Below are 22,141 nucleotides of genomic sequence, written 5' to 3'. Positions count from 1 at the left end.
AAATGATGGTGGGGGATAAGGTAACTTGGGTTTAAAGTTAGAAGGTTGCGACGATTAGAGCTGGGAGTTCTTAAATATAATTTGGGGATACTGAAAAGACCGAGGTTCTCGGGGCTCTGTAGAGAAAATGGAGATACTTTAATTTTTAAATTTTTTATAATGACTTGGCTCAAAAATGCTGTCGTTTTGGGTAGGACTTTTAAAACAAAAATTAAAAACCTCTTCTTCTTCATCATCATAAGCACTGCTGCCTGCACATCCATGGAGGCAACAAGCCTCTCCGCTGCACCTGCCCAAATTGTTGGAGGGTCCCGAAGGTCGATCACAAGTGTTTCTTCAGGTTTCCAAAGGGTCTCGGGACCTCCTGGCTCCCTATATGGATCCACCAATGGATATATATATATATATATCCTCGGTTAATGCTTCTTTTTGGGCCATGCAAAAGATGAGTGTGGCGGCCGGAGATAAAAATGTTTCGTTGGATGTGTGGGCACACAAGAAAGGACAGGGTTAAAAACGAGGATATTCGAGGTTAAACCAGAGTGGCCACAATTGAACATAAAATGAAAGAAAATCAATTAAAATGATTTGGACATGTGAACCAAATACCTATAGATGCTTCGGTTAATTAGAAGATACAATTATGAGACACACACTCATGGAAAAAAAAGGGTAGGGGAACACCTAGAAAGACTTAGAAAGAGACTCCAAGAAAAGACATAAAGTACTTGGAGCTAACAGAAAACTTGGTCTAAAACTAAGGTGTTCTAGGATGTATACAGCCGACTCCATTTAGTAAAATAAGACTTTGTTGTTCATATATATGCTTGATTGTAGAATAGATTCTCTCGATTAATTGTCATGCAACTAATCTATTATATATAAAGAGAATGGAAAAGGTGAATAGTGATTTGGTGTCACCATGCTTCAACAAAAAGATTTGGACAAAAATACCCCCAAAACAAAAAACTTCAAATGCATTCCAAAATAATACATCAAATACAGTAGGGGCATTTTTGTCATTTTAACACTATTTCTTTAATAATTTACTTTTTGGTGTTTTTTTTTAATTAGTACCTCACAATAAACTAACAATAATGTGATTCACTTTCTTTATTTTTAAACACGTTCAAAACATCTTAAGAAGCGTGTAATACCGATTATAAAAAAGGTTATTCACACGTGGATAACAATGCGATTAAATAAGTTATCAAATGATTGTTTTTTTTTAACAAACGATATTATCTGCACTAAGGGAGAGGGGGTGAACTTAGTTTCACAATAGGCTAGCAATAATGTGATTCAATCAATTATTTATTAAATATTATTTTCTCTATTTTTAAACACGTTTAAAACATCTTAAGAGGCGTGTAATGCTGGTTATAAAAAAAGGTCTTTCGCACACGGATAATAATGTGATTAAATTAATTATTAAATGATTTTTTTTTTAATTAATGATATTATCTATACTAAGAGAGGGGTGGGCTTAGCCTTACAATAGGCTAGCAATAATATGATTCAATCAATTGTTTATTAAATATTATTTTCTCTATTCTTAATGTAAATTCTATAGAGACCGATTTTATTATGTGAATTCAGTTGCTTTAATTGGTTTATGAGTGGTTTCTTCTAGCATGATCTAAAATGATTCATTTACTTCAAATATTTGACTTTTCCTTTGTTAATTTATGCATATAAATATATTTAAAATGTGTAAGTTGCGAGTAGCACGCCGTGATTCAAAAAATGCATTTTGCACACGCATGCATGAAGGCTAGTAAGTTAAGAATGTGATATGAGAACAAAATAAGAATCAGACATTTATGAAACAGTATAAATTAGGTGCCATGCATGCATGTCCATTGAATTAGAAATATAAGTTGAATAGAGGATGTGTATCAACCTTGAGATTTTGATACATTGTTTGTGGCCTTTGAGTCGGTACGTACCTGTTTGCCAGTTTGGCCAGTCCTCCCTCCTATATTAATCTACTACTGATGCATCTGAAGAAGCATCAGCATCAGCCACATATGAGTGATTAAGCATTCCTGATTAAACTATATAATAAGCATTCCTGATTAAACTATATAATATTCAACTGTAAGAAAACTCCAGTCCGGTACATGTACAAGTTTAACATTTTTCCAGAAAACCCAGCTTTTTACCTGACAAATATCTGATCATTATTTCCTTTTCTTTGAAATATTTTTCACAAGAAAACAAAAGAAAACTGAGCGAAAATGTCACGGTGTTCTTTAGTATATTTTAAGAGTTTTAATAAGGGGAGTGCTATCTACACATATCATTTTATTTCTTACACACACTTCATTTTATTTCTTACATACATCTTGATAATTTTTATCCATTGATTTTTTTCAATTTATTTGATCCGAAGGCCAAAAATTAGAAGGATATGTGAAAAGTAAAATGAAGTGTGTGAATACCACACCCCTTTAATAATTAGATCTTGATTATTATATTATTAACAAAAAAAACTAACAGTTAAAAATACAGAGTAAAACATGTCGAAGCATGCTAGAAAATTCCAGAGCTGAAATTGCCTAAGGAGTACAATATATGATGAATAAATGATTTTTTTCTTTTCTTTTTTTGTAAAAAAAAAAAGGACAACTGGTAGTAAGCCACACTTATCCACATTTTCCAGACCCGAAGAGGCTATAAGGAATTTCACTCTACCCCATAGTCAAGTAAAATCACAAACTTAGAGCATCCAAATTCTTTTTGTTTTTAGATAAGAGCATTTATACAGGGCAGACCCCAAGAATTTGAGGGCCTTAGGCAAGCCTTCGAATTGGGACCCTAAAGAGCATTAATGGCTGAAGCTTTATACATTAATATGTAAAAAAAAAATTTGTTAAATACATTAAAAAAAATATATTCCTACATCAAATACTATTAAAACTAATAAAAAAATATAAACAAACACTACTTATATATTACCGTTGAGAGGCCAAAAAAAAAATCCTTTTAGATTAGGTTTTCTATTTGTATTTGGATGTTTGTTGGGAGTCTTCTGGGCTATATAGCGTGACCCTTTTAGTTTTACGACGTACTTCGAGTTTCGAACCGAGAACATGAAGCAACCACTACACCAGTTCCACTGCTCCAACATGTCATCTATCTTACTTTCATAGTATTTATAATACAAATAGATATTTTAAAAAAATTTGGAGCCCAAAAAATCAGAGACCTTAGACGGTCGTCTTATTCGGCTACCCTTAGGGCCGGCTCTGCATTTATAGTATGAAATACAAATTTGAAACATAGAAATCACATCTAATTTATAATTACGATAAATGTGAATGTAGTTATTGGTCCAATAGAAGGAGATGCGATGCTTTATAGTTTCACACTTGTCGGATTTGTACGTGTAAATATTATGTGAATTAAGAAGAACATCAATATAATTAGTAGTAATCCAAAAACGGCCTTTTATCTCTGAAACTGGGCAGAAATCAATGCGAAAAAGAGTGGCCTGGACTTTAGTTGGTGTGGGGAACGAGGAAGGAGGCTCAAAGTCTCACGGATTGCTCTTACAAGAACCAGGTGGTGTACGTCTTTTTACTTGGGAATTGAAAAATTCCCAGAAATGAAAAAATATTAAGGGTTTCTCCATGTATATCAAAGGCCCCTCTTGTTCCCTGGTCTCTTTGAACAAGATAAACTATTTTTTTTTATTAAAATATAGATATTAATAAATGATTTTCCAGAATATTAATTTTCAGAAATATTAAATATGTTTGCAGATGAATTATGCATTACATGGCAGAACCTCGCCTCGCCCAGTGTATAGGTTTCTTTATGGTCAAGGATTCCAGCACCTGGCCAAACATAATCTTTGAGAGATACTTATGAAAAAGATTTCAGGGAAGTTTCTTCCTTTTACGTAACAGGTGTATATTTGCAAGATAGTCGAAATTTCAACATCTGTATACTTTAGTTTAAATTTGATATTTGTGTCTATTTACTATATAAATGTCGAAATTTACACGTGTCATTAAGGGATCCACATGGAAATTAAAAATTAAAAAAAAAAAAATTTATTTATAGAAAAGTTATAAAAAAAAAAAACCAAATCCCATTCGTCTTCCCTAGAATCCCTACACGTGCCCACCCTCCCACCCCTCATCACCCACCCCTTCCCCCATCCCCCATCACTTGCAACCACTTCCCTCCCCACTGCGCCTCCATCTCCGACGAGAACCTCCCTACCGAGCTCTTCCCCCAATACAATAGCAAAACTCGCCAGCAAAGTAGCTTCGTGTCGGAGCTCGTCGAATTGACGTTTGGGGTTCGTCTGTGGTCAGATGATATATCATCGATAGAAAATAAGCACGTTAATTAATGCTTAGGTAATAATCCAGTTATGAACAACCATACCATTTATTTGCAAATTCTAATTTAAAATTTTGAACTCTCTAGCATTATCCTCTTTCTTCTGTTCAAAGTTTTGAGCTTTCCTTTGTTAAGCGGTTCTTGGCCTTCCATCGTTTGACCGGTACTGCGTAAGCAATCAATTGTACTGCGTAGACAACTGATTGATCTTATGAGACTCTTTCTTGGATATGAAAAATTATAAGCCTTTCTAACTTCAATCTCGGCCACACATTACTCGAACCAGTTCTCAAATCATGCGATGCCTTGAACTAGTCTTCAAATCCGTAACTCTTTCCTGATCATTTTTGTGCGGACTCCATTTTTGAAGGGACTTGGATTGTCTGCCCTCCCATCCCATACCCTCCCATGCCTTCCTATTTATGTGGTCACGGTTAAGCCACATCAATATTTTATATTCTCATTACTTTTTTGTTTTATTATTTCTATAAAAAAAATCAATATAAAATGTTGACGTAATTTAACAGTGACCACAAAATAGGAGAGCATGGGAAGGGCATGGAATGGGGAGGGCAGACAAAGTCCTTTTCGAAGTCTTCACGTTTTTTACTCTTTGCACAAATATGAACTCTCAATCAATGTTATAAAACAACTAATTTTCCAACTTAATTAACTATGCGCGTTATCAATAATTAAATTTTCAATTTATCTCATCATTTAGATGCATAATCCTCTAATGACATGAAAAAAAATTGAAATTTGATCACACGAACACTAGTTAAGTACAGGTATGATGTTTTAGTATCATATGATAATTTTTCATTACCTTTAACCATGAATTATTAAAATCCCATGACTAATTTGTTAATTTGCAATAAAGTCTCGATTTGTATCAAAGTTGATCAAACAAACACTATTAATTATGGGGGCGGATCCATGTCACAACCTTTTTTTACATAATTTTACGATGTTGTGGGGCCCTTTCCGTAATATACTTTAACAATTCGAATAGCCTATCTTTTAGAACATTGTTTATAGATCATCATTTGCAAAAAATTAGACAAATTCAAAACCATTAAGACATTCATTTGTAGTAAAAACATGGACGACAATTCTATAAAGAAACCCTAAACCCTTAATTCTACGGTCATATAGTTTCAGATTTAAATTATTTTTGATAGACATGATTTTTAAGAGAATACCTGAAACATAGACAATTCGGATCGTTGAACGTGTGAAAAAAGTAGTGTCACAAATCCACCACTTTAATTATATTTGATGTGTTTCCTGTATAGTAATTTTCATGTTTAACCATGAATTATTAAAATCCATGACTTGTCCCATCAATATATGATTGAGAGACGAATGGCATGGTACATATCATGATAGAATAGTAGTAAGGTAAAGGACACAAACACACACAAAGCCAACAACAAAAACCTATGATTAATGTGTTTCCCACATGTTCCACTTACTACTTAAAACTATCAAATTAAAACCAAGTGGTAACAATAATCCAATCCAATCCAATCCGACCTTTTAGTTGGGGGGATATGATATGAAATTGGGTGTTTGTGAATCTACCTGGAAATTGAGGTGGGATTTGTCTGAAACTCATGGGGAGGAAAAAGACATAAAATCCCAACTAGAAATTAAAGATAATATATAAGAAAATAAAATATTAAATAAAAGAAAATAATAAGACACCCAGAGAGACAGAAGACTGAGACCCCAGTTAGTGTTTTGTTAGAGAGAGAAAGAGATGGGACTAGAAGTGTGAGGAAACGATTCAAAAACGATTATACAATGTCCCAAAAACAAAGCCTATTTGTATTTGTGTTTGTATTTTATTGTATTATTCTCCCAATTGGACAAATCTTATCCCATCCCATCCACTCCTCTCTATCTCTCTCCTGCATGCTTATTGGAAAGGGAAGGGATCTGTGGATTTATGTATCCCACCACCTCCAATCCCCGTTTAAATCCAGGCCGGAATGGCCAAACACCAATAATGCTGTCCTGCACGTGATATTACTATTCTTCTGTGCAGCTACATTTCCTTTTCCCCATTGAAACATCCTTCTTGCCCAATGCCTACTGATTCTAATCTCGGTTGTCACTTGTTTAATTTACAAATAATCCTCAGTGCGTTATGCACACAGGAACGACTGAGAATTGCAGTAAGTATTGTAAATCAAACTTCTTGTATAAGTAATTTGGAGAGAGAAAAGACAAACTAACTTGTTTTGTTCAATTGGATTCATAGGTTTACGAGTGAATTCTTCTAGTTATGGCATGTTTATGTAAAGATAATCGGTCGGGAGTTGAAATTTGATTACAAGATACTCCAATGTTTATTAAATATTGGGAAATTCAAAAGGTTGGTGAGAACCACGCAAATTTTGGAATCCAACTCCAAAATTTAGAGGAATAAATTCCCTACATTTAGGTGGGAATTTAATTATGGGTTTTTGGTGAATCAGAATGAATTTTTCCTCCCCGTTCTACCCTCACTTATTTCTAAAATCCTAAAATTGCCCTTCGCATTAACCCAACACCACCAAATGGTACCCATTTTAATGACATTTAACAATATTAATAACAATAATTAAAATAAAATAAAATAATTAAATTCCAGTGTGCTTAACATTTTTTTGCTCTATTAAATAGCATATAAAATTTAACCAAAAACTCAAGTGAATTAGTAAACAATTTATATAGAATCTATACTAATTTTAATCGTTTCCATAAGGTTTTAATAAACAACTTCAACATAAATCAATTCTAAGTCATCTCCTTCCAGTTCATCTTCAATTTAATTCTTCCCATTTTGATTACATATGAGTAAACGAGCTTGAAACATATGGAAGGGAGGGGGGGATATCTCAAGTTTACCCAAAAAAAAAAAAGAAAAAAACTAATCTCAAGTGTCCCATATATATGGTCTAGAAAACCAAGTGCTAGGCTAGGCCGGCTTGGCCATTGCATGGAATTGATGAAGAACCAGGTGGCCAATTATTACGTCAGAGGTGTTACAATTTGATTTGTTTGGCAATGTAGCAATAACATGGGGTGTTTCCAAACAAATAGTTTCATCCACGTTGCCACAAGACCCTCTCTTTCTTGCTCAAGAGATTCATCCACATACATGCTGTGCCCAATTCAGAAAACACCAGTCTCCTTTTATTAATTTATCTTTATACACTATTTAAGCACACAAAACTAACTAATTACGTGGTTGTTATGATGTAATAGTTGTATGCCCCATTTTATACATGAAACCATCTATATTAACGAGAGTATGGTCAGTTTCTTGCGTTTGAATAATATATAGGTAGGCTTCATTATTGTACGTGAAATCACTTTGTCTTAGTGAGTATATCAAATTTCAAAAATGTTATTCTTATCATCTATTTTTACCATCTTTATAATAGAAATGAAAATCACATACGCTGACAAATCCTACTTCTATTAAATAGATGATACAAGTAAAAATACAATTAAATAATAAGTGTAATACTAATCATCAAATTTTGTCGGTTTGAATAAGCGACTTGCATATCTCCTACATATTTTTCACAACAAAAGCAATATTCAATTAAAAATTCTCTTCACTCAAAATCCCAACAAAAAAACACAAAGAAAGTAGTAGTAGAATATGGGAATTTACACTGAAAATAATGATTGAGTTTTTCCCTCACGCAAAACCTTAAAGTAGTACTCTCGTACTTACATTTTCCCACTCTCTCTCTCTCCCCCTCTAACATTGTTGTCAATATCTTTGGGGTAGCTACCTTCCGTCAAATAGTTCTCATCAGCCCCATAATCTGCACGCCTATTCCCTCCCCCTTCCGTCTCACCACCACCCACCCACACACACACACACACACACACACACACACACACACATACCCCTTTACCCCTATCGCTCTACATCTCTAGCTAGCTAGCTTAACTTCCCCATCCCATTATTCGTCCCCAAAACCAGAACCCCATTTCTCAATTTCTCCATCTCCATCTCCATCTCTCTCTCTCTCTCTTTCTCTCACTCTGTGGAAATGTCCATAAACCACTTCTCCTCAGACCTCTCAGAAACCCAGTGGTGGAACACCTCCAGTGCTAATTCTAACCCCCACCAACAAGATGACTCCTCAGGACACCCCCACAGCAGAACCCATATCATCCCCCAATTTTATCAAGATGGTGGCAGCCACCCCCATCCCAGTTTCCAACCCTTGCAGCTCAACTCCCAAGACCCCGCCACTCCCATGTCCCCCACCCATTTCCACACCCCTACAACCACCTTCAATTTCAACCTCAACCACCACGACGCCATCGATCCCAACGAATCAGACCAACTCCAGCCCCCGCCGCCGCATCCCCGCATCGACTCCTACGACGAGAAAGAGCCCATGTTCGAGAAGCCCTTGACCCCCAGCGACGTCGGCAAGCTCAACCGCCTCGTGATTCCCAAGCAGCACGCGGAGAAGTACTTCCCGCTCGGCGGCGGAGACTCGGGCCTCCTGCTCAGTTTCGAGGACGAGTCCGGGAAGTCGTGGCGGTTCCGCTACTCCTACTGGAACAGCAGCCAGAGCTACGTCCTCACCAAGGGCTGGAGCCGGTACGTCAAGGAGAAGCGCCTCGACGCAGGCGACGTCGTTTCGTTCGAGCGGCTCCGGGCCCACACGGATCGACTCTTCATCGGCTGGAGACGCCGCAACGCGGTCCCGGCGCACGATAGCGGTGCTCAGGTTAGCGGAGGAGGGGTTGAGAGTAGCAGTGGTGGTGGCGGAGGTTGGACCAGGATGTTGTATCCTGCACCGCATCACGGCTCGTCTTATCCTGCGCACCACTACTGTCATGGTGTGGCGCCATACCCACCTGACTGTCTACATGCAGCAGGTGATGTATATCCTCTTAATTGTTTTTTTTTTTTTTGACCAAAAAATAAAAAAAACAAAAACCCTATCTCTTACAGTTTCCCACTCATTTAATTTCGTAAAAACATAATTTAAACGTTTTTAATTCTTGTTTACACGCACGTGAAAGTGCGTGAAAATCACCTTCCTATTACTCGGGAAGAATGTGCTCTCGGGTTTAGATTATATTTCCAAGTAAGCTGTATGAATCGATATACTAAATTAGATGTTCAGTTGAGACGGTACAAATTGCGGTCATGTTTAGCATTGTTGTTTTGTTACAGACATGTGACCCAAATAAATAACCAAGTACATTGGTCCTTTGTAAAATTACGGTAAGAAATTGGGGGTATGTATTTAATTTCATGCATGTGTTTAATAATTGTTATTGTTGCAGGGTCTGATGTTCAGAATATGAACCAAACGACATCGGTTGGGAACTCGAAGGTACTGAGGCTATTTGGGGTGAACTTGGAGTGCCAGCAGCAGGCAGCTGAGCACCACGAGTCGGAACCATCGACCCCAGATGGCTCATCATCGAGTTTGTCGATGTCGAGCCAGGGTCCGACTCACGGCCAGCAACAATTGTACCCTTCTGCTGCTTATAATTATGCCGACCAACACAGGGTACGTAAACCCCCTAAACTATCGTTATCCTAATGATCATACTATATAATTACATGGGTAGTGTATTATAAGAGCATATTTTGCGGTGGCATTTCCTTTTTAGAAAGCTCATTTTGTTTCCTCTCACGAGACAGATTATTTTAAGAGCAAATGATAGTGTCTGTGTTGAGTCTAGAAAAAAAATTAGTAAAATATGTTATCTCCTTTCTCCCCAACGAAACGATTAACTTAATTGGTATGATTAGTAAGTCATTAGTATGACATAATACATTCAGTATCAATCAACGATTCAGAATTATCAATGCATATATGTGTGGTAATTGATATCAATGTGGGTGGGAAGTAACATGTTCGGACTATTTTTTTTACAAAAAGTGACAAGTTTTAAGCCTACAATTGAGCCGAAACAAGGGTTGGACCCAACCCAACTTTTGCCCAATTAAGGTCAGTTTTGGCTTTGAGTTGATTTGCTTCTAATTTTTTATTTGTTTATTTTTTTTATGAAAAAAACTTTTTAGCCAAAATAGTACTTAAGATTAGTATAACTTCTTACTTTAGTTTTTGAGATTTAAAATCGATAGAAGTGATTCTAAAGTTTGACACTGTATATTATTTTGGCCTTCAGTGAAAAACCTATGTTTAATTGATAGTAATCGTCCAATCAACACCTCCACTTGCTTTTCCATTTAACGTAGATTTTCACATAAAGATCAAAATAATTGACGGTGCGCAAACTCAAGAATCACTTCTATCAAATTTCAATCTCAAAAACTAAAGTATCAATTTGAGACCATTGTAATTAAAAAACCAAAATATTAAAAATTTAACACGGTTGCAAATCATGAGGGCAGCTTTTGTGGACTGACTGGTGTGTTCAAAGCATTCATGGTTTTCCATTTTTCCTCTATGTTAGACACATACACAAAATAGCTGTTATGCCCTATGTGGGATATTTTTAGGCACCGACTCTTTGTGAAAGCGGTCTCCTTATTTGCTAGCTGTTATACGATCTTTAATTTTGCAAATTTTCCATGAGAAAAATATTGGTAGGAACACTTGGATCACGTACGTTACTTGTGCGTTGTCCACGCTTCTGTACTTTTGTCACAATCGACTTAATTTCAGGTTGGTCCTATTCGGTGTGATAGCTGCCTTAGTAGAATAACCAATACCGAAGCTTCTCTCATGCTTCTAGGGTTTTTTTTTTTCCTTCTTTTTTTTCGAGTGATATATTTCCCTAGAGAAAAAACCGAAAAATAACGCTCCGACCACATTATCCATACCCGCCTCTTTCACAGAACATAGCTACTCCTATATTTTGTTCTTATTTAACTTCACGTTGGTCTTTACTCTGTGTAAAGCTACTTTAATAAGACGGTTCTACTCAAGTTTCTCTTATTTCTCTAGGGTTTAGGTTTTTCGTTCCTTTTTCGTATGATCAATTTCCTTAGGGTTGAGCATTCAATTATTTTTGTCAAATATCTCGTACTGTTGCCATGTTACATAATTTGTAGTCTAAATTAATTGTGTGAGATATTATAAACTTGCACCAAACATTTCAGATTATGGATTGCACAGATCTTGACTGGCAATATTTAATTTTAAGCCGCTCAAATATTAATTGATGGTTTTGACGTTGAACCTATAGCAGGCAGCAGTAGGCTTCTTGTAGGGCCAGAAAAAACTAGCGTCTATGCATGGGATATCGGTGGTTTTCAGAACCCAGAAACAAATGAAAAATTTATAGAAAGTAATGAGTTTGTCGCTAGTACTACAATTCAACGGTATTTATAAATGAATTCGATATTTAACTTTGATAACTAATGAGTTTCTTATTATTGATTTATATCGTGTGATTTAACTCAATTCTACTTTCGCTGCATCATAAAGAAAATGAGGGAGCACCGATTTTCACAAATGCAATTGATTGATATTTGTGTGTTGTGATGTGGAACAGGAATTCACTACTTTCTCCGGAGATGTCAAACCAACGAGAAATCGCCGAGGATAGAGATCTTCCGATGTGACGTCCGCTTTTGAATTGATTGACTTCCAAATATATATATATATAATTTTTATTTTTAACCTCCCACATCTCACTTGGGAAAAAATCCCCCATTTTAATATCCAGTCCCCACTTGGGAAAAAAATCCCCTATTTTTCGAATATAATATTCGAAAAAATCCCAGATTTTCAGGTCATGTCCGGGGCAATGAAGGAAGAAGGGGTGAGGGGGAACCAGAAGGAAGGTGCTGCAGGTAAGGGGGGAGAGAGAGTGGTTGGTGGGGTATATTTAGGAAAAGTAGCAGGGGAGGTGACGTCATCCTTGTTTCTCCTTCCATGGAAAATGGGAAATTTGCTTGGAGGAATCTGATATGTTTGGTATTTGGCAGCACTGTTGAGATTCTGCCTGAAGATTTTTGATAAAATAATAATGGAAGGGGAAGGAGGGTACCAGTCTATCAGATATGGTGGTGGTGATGTAAAATGGGTGGGTGCACGGTGGGTGGGGAAGTCAGTTGAGTGGGTGCGACTAGACTTTGAATAGATGGGTGACAGCAAACCCCAGTGTTTTTGTTTTTTTTTTTGGTACTAGAGAGAGAGGAGAATGAGATAGAGAACCCATACTCTCCTAATTTTCTAGTTTAACTTTTTTGTTATAGCTAGTTTAATTTTCTGCTCAATCCCATGTAGCTAGCTAATTAAGCTCTTGTTTTGGATGTCTTGGTCACTCTACTTCTAGAATTTGAATAGTAATGACAGTTGACAAAGTTTTTGCTTAATGCGATTCACTTAATTGCTTGTGTTGATCAGAATGACAAATGTTTTCAAATAATGTATGGCGAGTTTCATGTCTCGATCCATTTATAGTATTTACACTAGGGAAATGCATGATGACTTGCTAGAAGTTCTGGCGATCCTGATCTTACTTTATTGGCAAGCAAAGTATCATTTGGTTGGTTGATTTGCAATTGCGTAGAAATACTCACAGTATAGTTTCATCAAGTACTGAAGGTATGAGTGAAACAAACATAGTATTGTGAAGATTTTAGAAAAACAAAACCGACTGGGGGCAATGGCAAGGAAGAAAGGGGTTTTTATTATCGATGTTTTCCCCCAACTTACAAATTAAGGTCTACATAACATGTCCAGGGTAGGGCAAAACAATAATTCTTAGTCATCACGTACGTAGGTCATATTTAATTTTATCAATTGTTCGAAACAAAATTCTTGTATTCTTGGACAAGTAACAAATGGCTCATGAATTACTCAGAAGAAAACAGAAGTCCTTGTATACGGCCAATGACCCCAAAAAGCATGTGTCACACTTGAGAGAGCATGGCAAGACAATAATTTTCACTCGTCCATCATCAGATTTGAATTTTTCAGCAACCTCAACCTTAGTTACATGTATTTTACTGATCATCACCATCACCTGGATAGTGGGTTAGGAATCCCATGCCACTTACAATACTACATGATATGATTAAAACCACCATTGCAGTTTTGCTCAGATACCTGCCCCAATATCACAAGAGAAATGCTAAAGAGATTTTTTTAAAGTGGAACTCTTCGTAGACTTTCTACCACCTCATAATTTAACATTAATTCTGTGCCAATATTACAAAATATTGTGTAAAAAACATGAAGTAATTGAAAATCTATGAAGAGTCTCACTATTTAGAGAGTCTCCTTACCATTTGCCATTGTTGTTCTAGTTGAGTCTTTCTGCACTGAAATCAACGTTTGTGTTTGTGTAATAAGTGGATAAAAAACAATCTATATTTGATAGGTGGTTACTTTTGCATATTTGGTTTGGTTACGTTTTTTTGCACAAAAAATATAATGTTGGCAAAAGAATTAACGTTAAGTCGTGAAATAATATTCGTGTATGATAATTCACACTACATTTGCTAGTCCATACTGGTGGCCGGGCGCGCAGCAACAATAGTTTGATGAGCCAATCGAGCGAATGGTCAGTGCTACTTCGAATTCAAATTATTTATACATGTGTTATCATTCGATTTTAATTATGATACTTCGTATATGGTATTCAAAACACGTCAGAAACATGCACTAAGCTAGAGATTGAATTCAATGGAAGAGACATTCCACATTACATTTTATCTTTTAGAAATTTTTGAATGGTTGTCGAACCCGACCATTTTAGAAATGGAAACTTAAACCTCTATAAGTAGTGGACGAAGTAGAGGACGAATTCTGAAATTTGGATTGACCTACTTTCCAACAAAATCACATATATCTACAAGTGCTGATAGAAAAAACTTATATTCTCTCCACATGTCATTGAATTAAAACCAAAGCACCAAGAAAGCAAAGTTCTGAAACTTTTGTTCGTAGTTTATACTTGAGTGTTCTTGTTATTCTTGGAGTGTTGAAGTTTGTGTTAGGAGTCAATTTTTTTTTGACAAACGTAGTCTTTCTTGTATCCAAAAGTCTAATTCGCAACTCTCTTTTGCACAAAAGTTGTGAGGATGAATTAAACATAAAAGACATCGTCGTGGCTTTAGTTATCTGATATCGATTCTCAATATTTCCAATACAATATGTGATCAGAATTCAGAAGTTCGCGTACGATCTGTTCTTTTAGTCGGTAGAGACCCAAAATCTTGTTGAGAATGAATCCTACATTAATGGGAGGATGACCTTGCATGGGCTTATAAGAAGTTTGGCTACTTTCCATATTGTCAATTGGTTTATGGTGGAATCCCAACTTTCTTCATGCTATTATAGCAGGTTGTCCCACGTGTGAAACCAAACGGCCACATATACTCTACATCGCCCCGTTGTGTTGTCCACGTATTAGGCTCGAAAATTCGCCACACTTGAAGGGGCGTGTTGAGAATAAGTTCCATATTGATGGGATGAGGGATCTTGCATGGGCTTATAAGATGTTGGACTACTCCTTATATTGCCAATTGGTTTTATGGTGGAACCTCAGTTTTCTTCAAATCTTACATGCTACTTACTATTCAAGACTGTTATAACGTTCAAGACACCAGAACGACCCAACTAACTGATCTCATCCCCCATGTTAATCTCTTTCAACAACCTTTATCTGATTACCTGTTTATTTTATTTAGTACGTAATGGCCAACAACCTAAATCTAATAATTACATGTTAATTTGTCTGATATACAAGTTGCAAAACATGTCAGACAAATAGAGAAACTATTAAGGTTAAGAATTTTCTTGTGATAATTATGAGGGCCCATGAAGATGGAGAGTGATAACCCTAAACCGTTGACCTTCTCAAACATCTGCAGGAGTTGGAGGAGATGATGGGAAGGGTCCAATGCATATTGGTGTCGTAGTGGCTAACCACTCAACTTGTCATATATCTCTCTCTCTCTCTGCAAGTGGTGGGGAAGCTATAGGGTCCCCAGAATCCAGATATATATTGTGTCTAGTTATATTATGATTCAAGTTGAACTCCAAGTAAGTGCATGACCAATCGAAGGAATGAATGGACTCATCCTCTATATTTAGTTTGTCCTGCCAGAGAGCCAGATCGAATATAATCATTCAATCATGCATTTGGTTAGAGATATTTAGATATTACCAAGCACAGTACAGAAACACCATGCGAGTCTTTTTCTTCATAATATTCCCACTCAGCATTTTCCTTCATCTTAACATGTATGACAACAGTCTTTCAATATCATTGCTTTTGGCCCTTGGGGACTTTTAGACCTCACCCTTCACCTCACTTAATTTTTAGCAGCCGAAGGAAGAGCTTCATTTTGTGACTTCAACTCTTGTGTGTAATGTGAGTGTGTACGGATCCCGTTCTATGGTAGCAAAATACGAGATGATAGGGCCCTCGTAAAACACATGTAATTACCGTATATGACTGTATTCTAAAGCAAAAAAATGGAAATAGCTATCATATTTTTGCTACAATCAAACGGAATCTCGGATAAGAAGCTGCTCCTTCTATGAGTTATCTTCAATGAGTAGGGATCCCTCAAATAATTGGTTGCTCAATCCATAAGGTTTCTAATATTCCTTGGATTATTTTGGGAGACTTCAACCTGACTCGGTTTACAAATGAGGATGTGGGGGGAGTGCAAGGGATATCTTCTGCTATGAACGAGTTTGACTTGTGCATCAATAATGCCAATCTTGTTGATCTTGTTTTCACTGGTGTTCAGTTCACTTGGTGCAATAAGAGAGACAATGGGAGCATTGCTAAAAAGCTCGATAGAGTTATTATTAATGAAAAGTGGCTCCTCCAATATCCTAATAGCTACACTGAGTTCCTTCCTCCGGGCATTTCTAATCATGCTTGTGCTTTAGTTCATTTGGACCTTAATTCTAGGGTTTGATGTGTTCCTTTCAAGTTCTTCAACTTCCTTGCTGATCGGGAGGACTTCTTCAGCATTGTTCATGATGCGTGGCACTCTAGTGTTCGTGGTACCTTCCAATACCAGGTTTGCTATAAATTGAAAATGGTTAAGCATAAGTTAAAACGCTTGAATCACTGTCATGTCCAAGATGTTACCATTAAGGCTAAAGAGGCCAAGCATGCTCTGGATTGCTGCCAGCGTGATCTTGATGATAATGTTTTTGATCTTCAGTTGAGGGAGCAAGAGAAACTTCTTCTTAAATCATACTCTGATGCGATTCTTGCTGAAGAAAGTTTCTTTAAACAGAAAGCTCGTGTGCAATGGCTTAAATCTGGTGACAGAAACTCGTCCTACTTCTTCAAGGTAATGACTAAGAGGAGGAACATAAACAAGATTGTTTCTATTTCAAGAAGTGATGGTACCATTGCTACTAGTGACTGCGACATAAAAAATGAAGCAACCACCTTTTTTAAATCCTTGTTGGGTCAGTCCGTTGAGGGTAATCACCATCGGTTATAGGTTCTCAATAATCTTATCAAGAATCCTCTCTCTTGTGAAATGGTGAATCCTTTATGTTGTGAGGTTACTAGAGATGAAATAAAAGATGTGTGCTTCTTTATGAATCCCAACAAGGCTCCTGGTCCTGATGGTTTTAATGGAATGTTTTTTAGAAAAGCTTGGCCTGTGATTGGTGGAGACATTATACGTGCTGTTAAAGAATTTTTTTCTTCCGGAAAGCTTCTCAAGGAGTTCAACACAACCATCATCACTTTAGTTCCCAAAGTCCCCAACCCATCTACCATGGGTGATTTCAGGCCTATTTCTTGTTGCAATACTATGTACAAGATCATATCCAAGGTTCTTGCTAATCGGCTCAAATCTATTCTTCCTCATATTATCAGCAAGTCCCAAACAGCTTTTGTTCATGGTAGGAGGATCGGAGACAATATTCTTTTAGTTCAAGAGTTACTTAGAAACTATCATAGGGATACGGGGTCTCCTAGGTGTGCTCTCAAAGTTGATCTTATGAAAGCTTATGATATGGTTGAATGGGACTTCATCCTTAGCACCTTGATGGCGTTCAACTTCCCTCCTATCATGATCAATTGGATCCATTGCTGCATCTCGTCCCCCAAATTCTCCATTTCTGTGAATGGTGAATTGACGAGATTCTTTGCTAGTAAGAGAGGTTTGAGACAAAGGGATCCTTTGTCCCCTTACCTTTTTATTATTGCTATGGAGGTGCTTTCTTTATTAATTACCTCTAATATAAATGCTAGCCCTTCTTTCAGATACCATTGACCATGTGAGGCAGTCCAGTTTGCTCATATTTGTTTTGCTGATGACCTCTTTATGTTTTGTGGAGAGGATTATCATTCAGCTAAGATCTTGAAGGACTCTATATGCAGCTTTAATTCTTTGTCAAGTCTTAAGGCCAACCCAACTAAAAGCTCCATTTTTCTTGCAGGTGTGGATGAAGATGAGCATTCTACAATTTTGCCATAGGAATGTTGCCTATTCGCTACCTTGGTGTGCCTCTCATTTCAACAAAGCTTAATTTGCATGATTGCTCCATTCTTATCGAGCGCGTTGAGGCTAGAATTAGAGCTTGGGAGAACAAGGTCCTCTCTTTTGCCGGTCGTTTACAACTTGTTCAATCTATTCTCTGTAGTATGCAAGTTTTTTGGGCATCACACCTCATGCTCCCTAAGAAAATTCTTCGCGATATTGAGTGAAGGGTTCAAAAATTCTTATGGTCTGGTAAGCTTTTTGGTCATTGTGTTGCTAAAGTTTCTTGGGATGATGTGTGTCTTCCTAAATATTTTGGAGAACTTGGGATTAAAAAATTGATTGATTGGAATAAAGCGCTTATGGTTAGACACATTTGGAACTTGCTCACCGATGAAGACAATATTTGGTCTATCTGGGCTAGAATCTATCTTTGAGAAATATGAACTTTTGGAAGATTAAGATCCCCCAAAACTGCTTGTGGAATTGGAGGAAGCTTTTCCGATTGAGAGATTTTGTTTGGCTCTTCTTCTTCCACAAAATTGGAGACGGTAGGGGAACATCTCTTTGGTATGATAATTGGCATCCTTTAGGTCCTCTTGTTATCAATTGGAGTAGCCATATTATTGCTGAGTCTGGGCTTCCAAAAACTGCTTTGGTTTGCAATATTTGGAATGGTTCTAATTGGTGCTGGCCTAATAATTCTTCTCATGAGTTGGAAATTCAAATTTCTATGTCTAATATTGTGCCAAATCGTAGCTTGGGTGATATGATTCGATGGACTCCTTCATCGTCTGGCATTTACTCTGCTGCTTCTGCTTGAGATAAGTTTCGGCAATCCAAGCCTACAGTTGGTTGGTCTAAGCTTGTTTGGTATAATCAAAGTATTCCCAAGATGAGCTTCATTCTTTGGTTGGCTATTAAATGCAAGCTTTCTACTATGGATCGAATTTTAACTTTTGCTCCGTCAGTTCCTGTCACTTGTGTACTCTGCTCTAGTGCTACGGAGTCCCATTGCCACCTCTTCTTTGAGTGTCCTTTTACCAATGGTATTTGATCTTTGGTGCTATTCAAGTGCGGTGTCCCTTGGCTAAGTCTCCCTTGGCCTCCTTTTGTCATGTGGGCTACTAGCCGTTGCAAGGGAAAATCTCTGTCTTCAATAGTTTTGAAGTTAAGTCTTGCTATTACAGTGTATTATGTTTGGAGGGAGCGGAACAACCGTATATTCAAGAACTCAAGTCAATCCGCTGCGGTGGTTCTCAAGTCAATTTAGTCCACCATTAGACTTCGATTGAGTTCTTTGAAAATCACCCATTCCGCTGCTAATAACTCTACTTTACGGGAATGGAATATAACTATGAATAGTTAGTGTTTTTTTTTTGCTGCTTTGATGCAGCGTTGTTAGCTTTTCTGTCTATTTTTCTTTTAGCTGCATCTCTTTGTTGTGTGTTTGTATTTTCAGCTACTCTTTACTGCTTGTGTTCTATTTTTCTCATCAATATATTTTATTTACCAAAAAAAAAAAAAATCTTACTTGAGGGATAACTTGTGGAACCCACTTTATAAATTTTTTCAATGATGCGAACTGTTCATATTTTAATGCATCATTCATAGATTATCAATGCAAGAAATTAGACAAATGCAAAATCATTAAGACATTCAGTTGTAGTGAAAAAAAATAGACGAATATTGTGCTTCAAAGAAACACTTAAAAAGTGTGAATAGCACCACCCATCCATTAAAGACATGCCCTAAAATGGAACTACTTCCGGTCAGAGTTTCTGAATCTTGGAACCGTACTGTTTGATGATCTACTCTAGACTCGGTGCTTTATCCATAAATGAAATTATCCATATTCAGTGCTTTCTCCATAAATGGATAATTCAGTGCTTTATCCATATTCAGTGCTTTATCCATAAATGGGATTATTCCATGACTACTGTGCTTAAAGTAGTATAGATGTCCTTCCAAATTATCTCCCAAACCCAATTAAGTTGTCCGCCATGTACAAAAATTTTCAAAGAAAAAAGCAAGCAACAAATGCCATGGTGTGTATCTTGGTTCAATCTTGTTCATATATATCAGATGGCTTTACTCAAGATTCAATTCAGCAGAGATTCTAGCGAAGGATAATAATGGTTTCATATTTGTAAGCAGAACGGGGGACATATATTTGTTGAGGAATCGTCCAGGCTGGATCAGACATTCCCTGTTCAAACCAAAATAATCTGATCAGATCCAGATATATAGCAGATAAACCTGCATACAAGTTAATGCTATACAAGTAAAACTGCTGGGAGTACCATATAGCATTACTCATACTAAAATTTCGTAAAAGTACATAGATTCTTAGATTAGAGAACATCTCCGAGGACAAAGCAAATGTTTGAGGCAGATGGTGTCATTTGATTTGGAAATCTATTTGTTGTACTTTTCCTTCAACATTGCAGTGATTAAAAACTTGTCACGGACAAGGGATGAGGCAAATAGTTACCCAAATGCCCTAGAGAACATCACTTTTTTAGTAAAATGTTGTCATGTTGTCGTTGTTCTTTATCGATATTATCTGTACTTAATAGCTATATGCTCTCAATTGGTGATATTCATGTCACCAAAACCCCCAAAAAAACATTTAGAGGAAATGTACCATCAAAACCCCGCAATTTACATGTTAAGAGACTATTTGGCTAATGAATAAGAAACTCTAGTTAATAAGAAACTGTAGTGAATTAGAAACCCCAAAATTATGTTTCATGTTTTTGAATGAATAAGTCCTGTACATTAGGGTAGTTCTACTAAATCCAAAATATTGCTCATGACTTCAATATGCTAATTTTCCTCTAAGAAATCTGATCGTGTCAAACCGGGACTTTCTTGAAATTGGGTTTTACATAAACTGAGTAGGGAAATCTGTGGGCAACATCAATATTAACACCACCAACGGTCAATCTGTGGCCAACCTCAATGATCACTGATCGTCCATGCCCATTAATATCAGTAACCACAAAAAAATGCGTGGCTATTGGTCAAATTTCTAGTAGTGAAATGGACCCGACATAATACTTAACATCCTAACCTACTTGGTTTGGATCTATAATATTGAGACGCATTCAAAATCCTAACGTCCCAAACAATACATGACCTAATCAATGCATTATATATATGATCCGAAGGGGAAAACACTATATATACAGTATAATTAAGATCCACGGCCAGCTCTTGTACAATCAAGATTAAAATAGATTGAGTTTGGTCCATGCAAATATTTTCAAGCATACACAAAAAAACCCCATGTCTTTAGTAAAATTTGCGTTGTATGCCCGTTTCTATATACTGTACCGATTATCTCCTTTGTCCTTTTTTTTTTGTTTTCACCATGAAGGTTTCAGACGTCGCTTCGTTTTTTAAGATGATGCTTTTGTTCCTGATTTTTGTGTGGGTTTTGGATGAGCCGTTTTGATAATTCCTTTTATTCGGAGGCGAATGCATGTATGGAACATGGTGGTCCCAGGACCATCTAGAAGTCTGAAGAAGTGCACATGAGGATCTCCGAGGACCACTCAATGGTCTAGACAGGTGGTGGAAGAGAGAAGACGACCATGACTGTGCAGATGTTGTGGAACATGAGATCTGAACCAAGAAGAAAGACTACAATGATTCTGTTGTTCTTGTACCTTGGTTTCAATGAAGAATAAAGACTTTCTCTCTCCATTTCCCGCTTAGCCAACTCCCCATTTTTTTTAATTGTTTTCCAATCAGGTTGTATCACCCAACATTTTAATTAATAGAGGATGAGGTACTACTTAACCAATAGTTTTTATATCATATGTTTGAAACATAATTTCTTTTAAAATTCACTATAAATTCTTGCAATGCAACATCTCAAAAATATTTCAAGTATTACGAACTTGTCATCACTTGAGATTTCATCTCATACCATCACATTTACTAAAATACTAAAGTGACAATTATGCTATTTTTGTATGTTATATGTTAAATAATAAACCTAATTAAAATAATAAACTCAAATTCTCAATACAAATATAGTTTTTTAAGTATAAATAGGCACTTATTCATATGATATATAACAAATTTACTTAAAACCGTCTAGATCCCGCCCCATCTAGGTGGATAGGCGCTAAGTCCCACCGCCCGATTAGCGTACTTTGATTATGACCACCCGATGTTAGATCCGTCACTGCTTGTATTGATCTTATGATGCTTTATGCTTATTTCGTTTTGAAAAAAAAAAAAAAATATATATATATATATATATATATATATTTTTTTTTTGTTAAACCTACTTTGTGAGTGCACGTATCTAAATTTAATTGCTCGTCCTTAAGAAAAAAAAAAAGA

The 22,141-nt window shown here is 36.5% G+C and overlaps 2 protein-coding genes across 2 annotated transcripts; both read left to right on the top strand.

Annotated features, from left to right (window-relative positions):
- Window positions 1–8,103: 8,103 nt before the first annotated feature.
- Window positions 8,104–12,715, top strand: LOC103454129 (B3 domain-containing protein At2g36080). The gene is made up of 3 exons (XM_008393721.4): window positions 8,104–9,258; window positions 9,673–9,902; window positions 11,860–12,715. The coding sequence occupies exons 1-3, from the start codon at window positions 8,415–8,417 to the stop codon at window positions 11,911–11,913; spliced, it is 1,128 nt and encodes a 375-aa protein (XP_008391943.3). The 5' UTR covers window positions 8,104–8,414; the 3' UTR covers window positions 11,914–12,715.
- Window positions 12,103–18,605, top strand: LOC139191537 (uncharacterized). Its single transcript, XM_070812421.1, has 5 exons — window positions 12,103–12,160; window positions 15,885–16,132; window positions 16,268–16,636; window positions 16,793–17,462; window positions 18,376–18,605. The coding sequence occupies exons 1-5, from the start codon at window positions 12,103–12,105 to the stop codon at window positions 18,603–18,605; spliced, it is 1,575 nt and encodes a 524-aa protein (XP_070668522.1).
- The last annotated feature ends 3,536 nt before the right edge of the window (window positions 18,606–22,141 follow it).

This window comes from Malus domestica, chromosome 14, assembly GCF_042453785.1.
Source record: "Malus domestica chromosome 14, GDT2T_hap1".
Taxonomy (NCBI): domain Eukaryota; kingdom Viridiplantae; phylum Streptophyta; class Magnoliopsida; order Rosales; family Rosaceae; genus Malus; species Malus domestica.
The sequence above is the reverse complement of the archived record's forward strand: the minus strand, read 5'-3'. Positions and strand labels throughout refer to the sequence as shown.

Bases quoted from the DNA above. Each gene is read 5' to 3' on its own strand.
- LOC103454129 (XM_008393721.4), top strand. From the start codon at position 8,415: ATGTCCATAAACCACTTCTCCTCAGACCTCTCAGAAACCCAGTGGTGG. The intron at 9,259-9,672 runs GTGATGTATATC...TTATTGTTGCAG, and splicing joins TGACTGTCTACATGCAGCAG to GGTCTGATGTTCAGAATATG. The intron at 9,903-11,859 runs GTACGTAAACCC...GATGTGGAACAG, and splicing joins ATTATGCCGACCAACACAGG to GAATTCACTACTTTCTCCGG.
- LOC139191537 (XM_070812421.1), top strand. From the start codon at position 12,103: ATGTCCGGGGCAATGAAGGAAGAAGGGGTGAGGGGGAACCAGAAGGAA. The intron at 12,161-15,884 runs GTAAGGGGGGAG...TTCAATGAGTAG, and splicing joins CCAGAAGGAAGGTGCTGCAG to GGATCCCTCAAATAATTGGT. The intron at 16,637-16,792 runs GTAATGACTAAG...CATCGGTTATAG, and splicing joins ACTCGTCCTACTTCTTCAAG to GTTCTCAATAATCTTATCAA.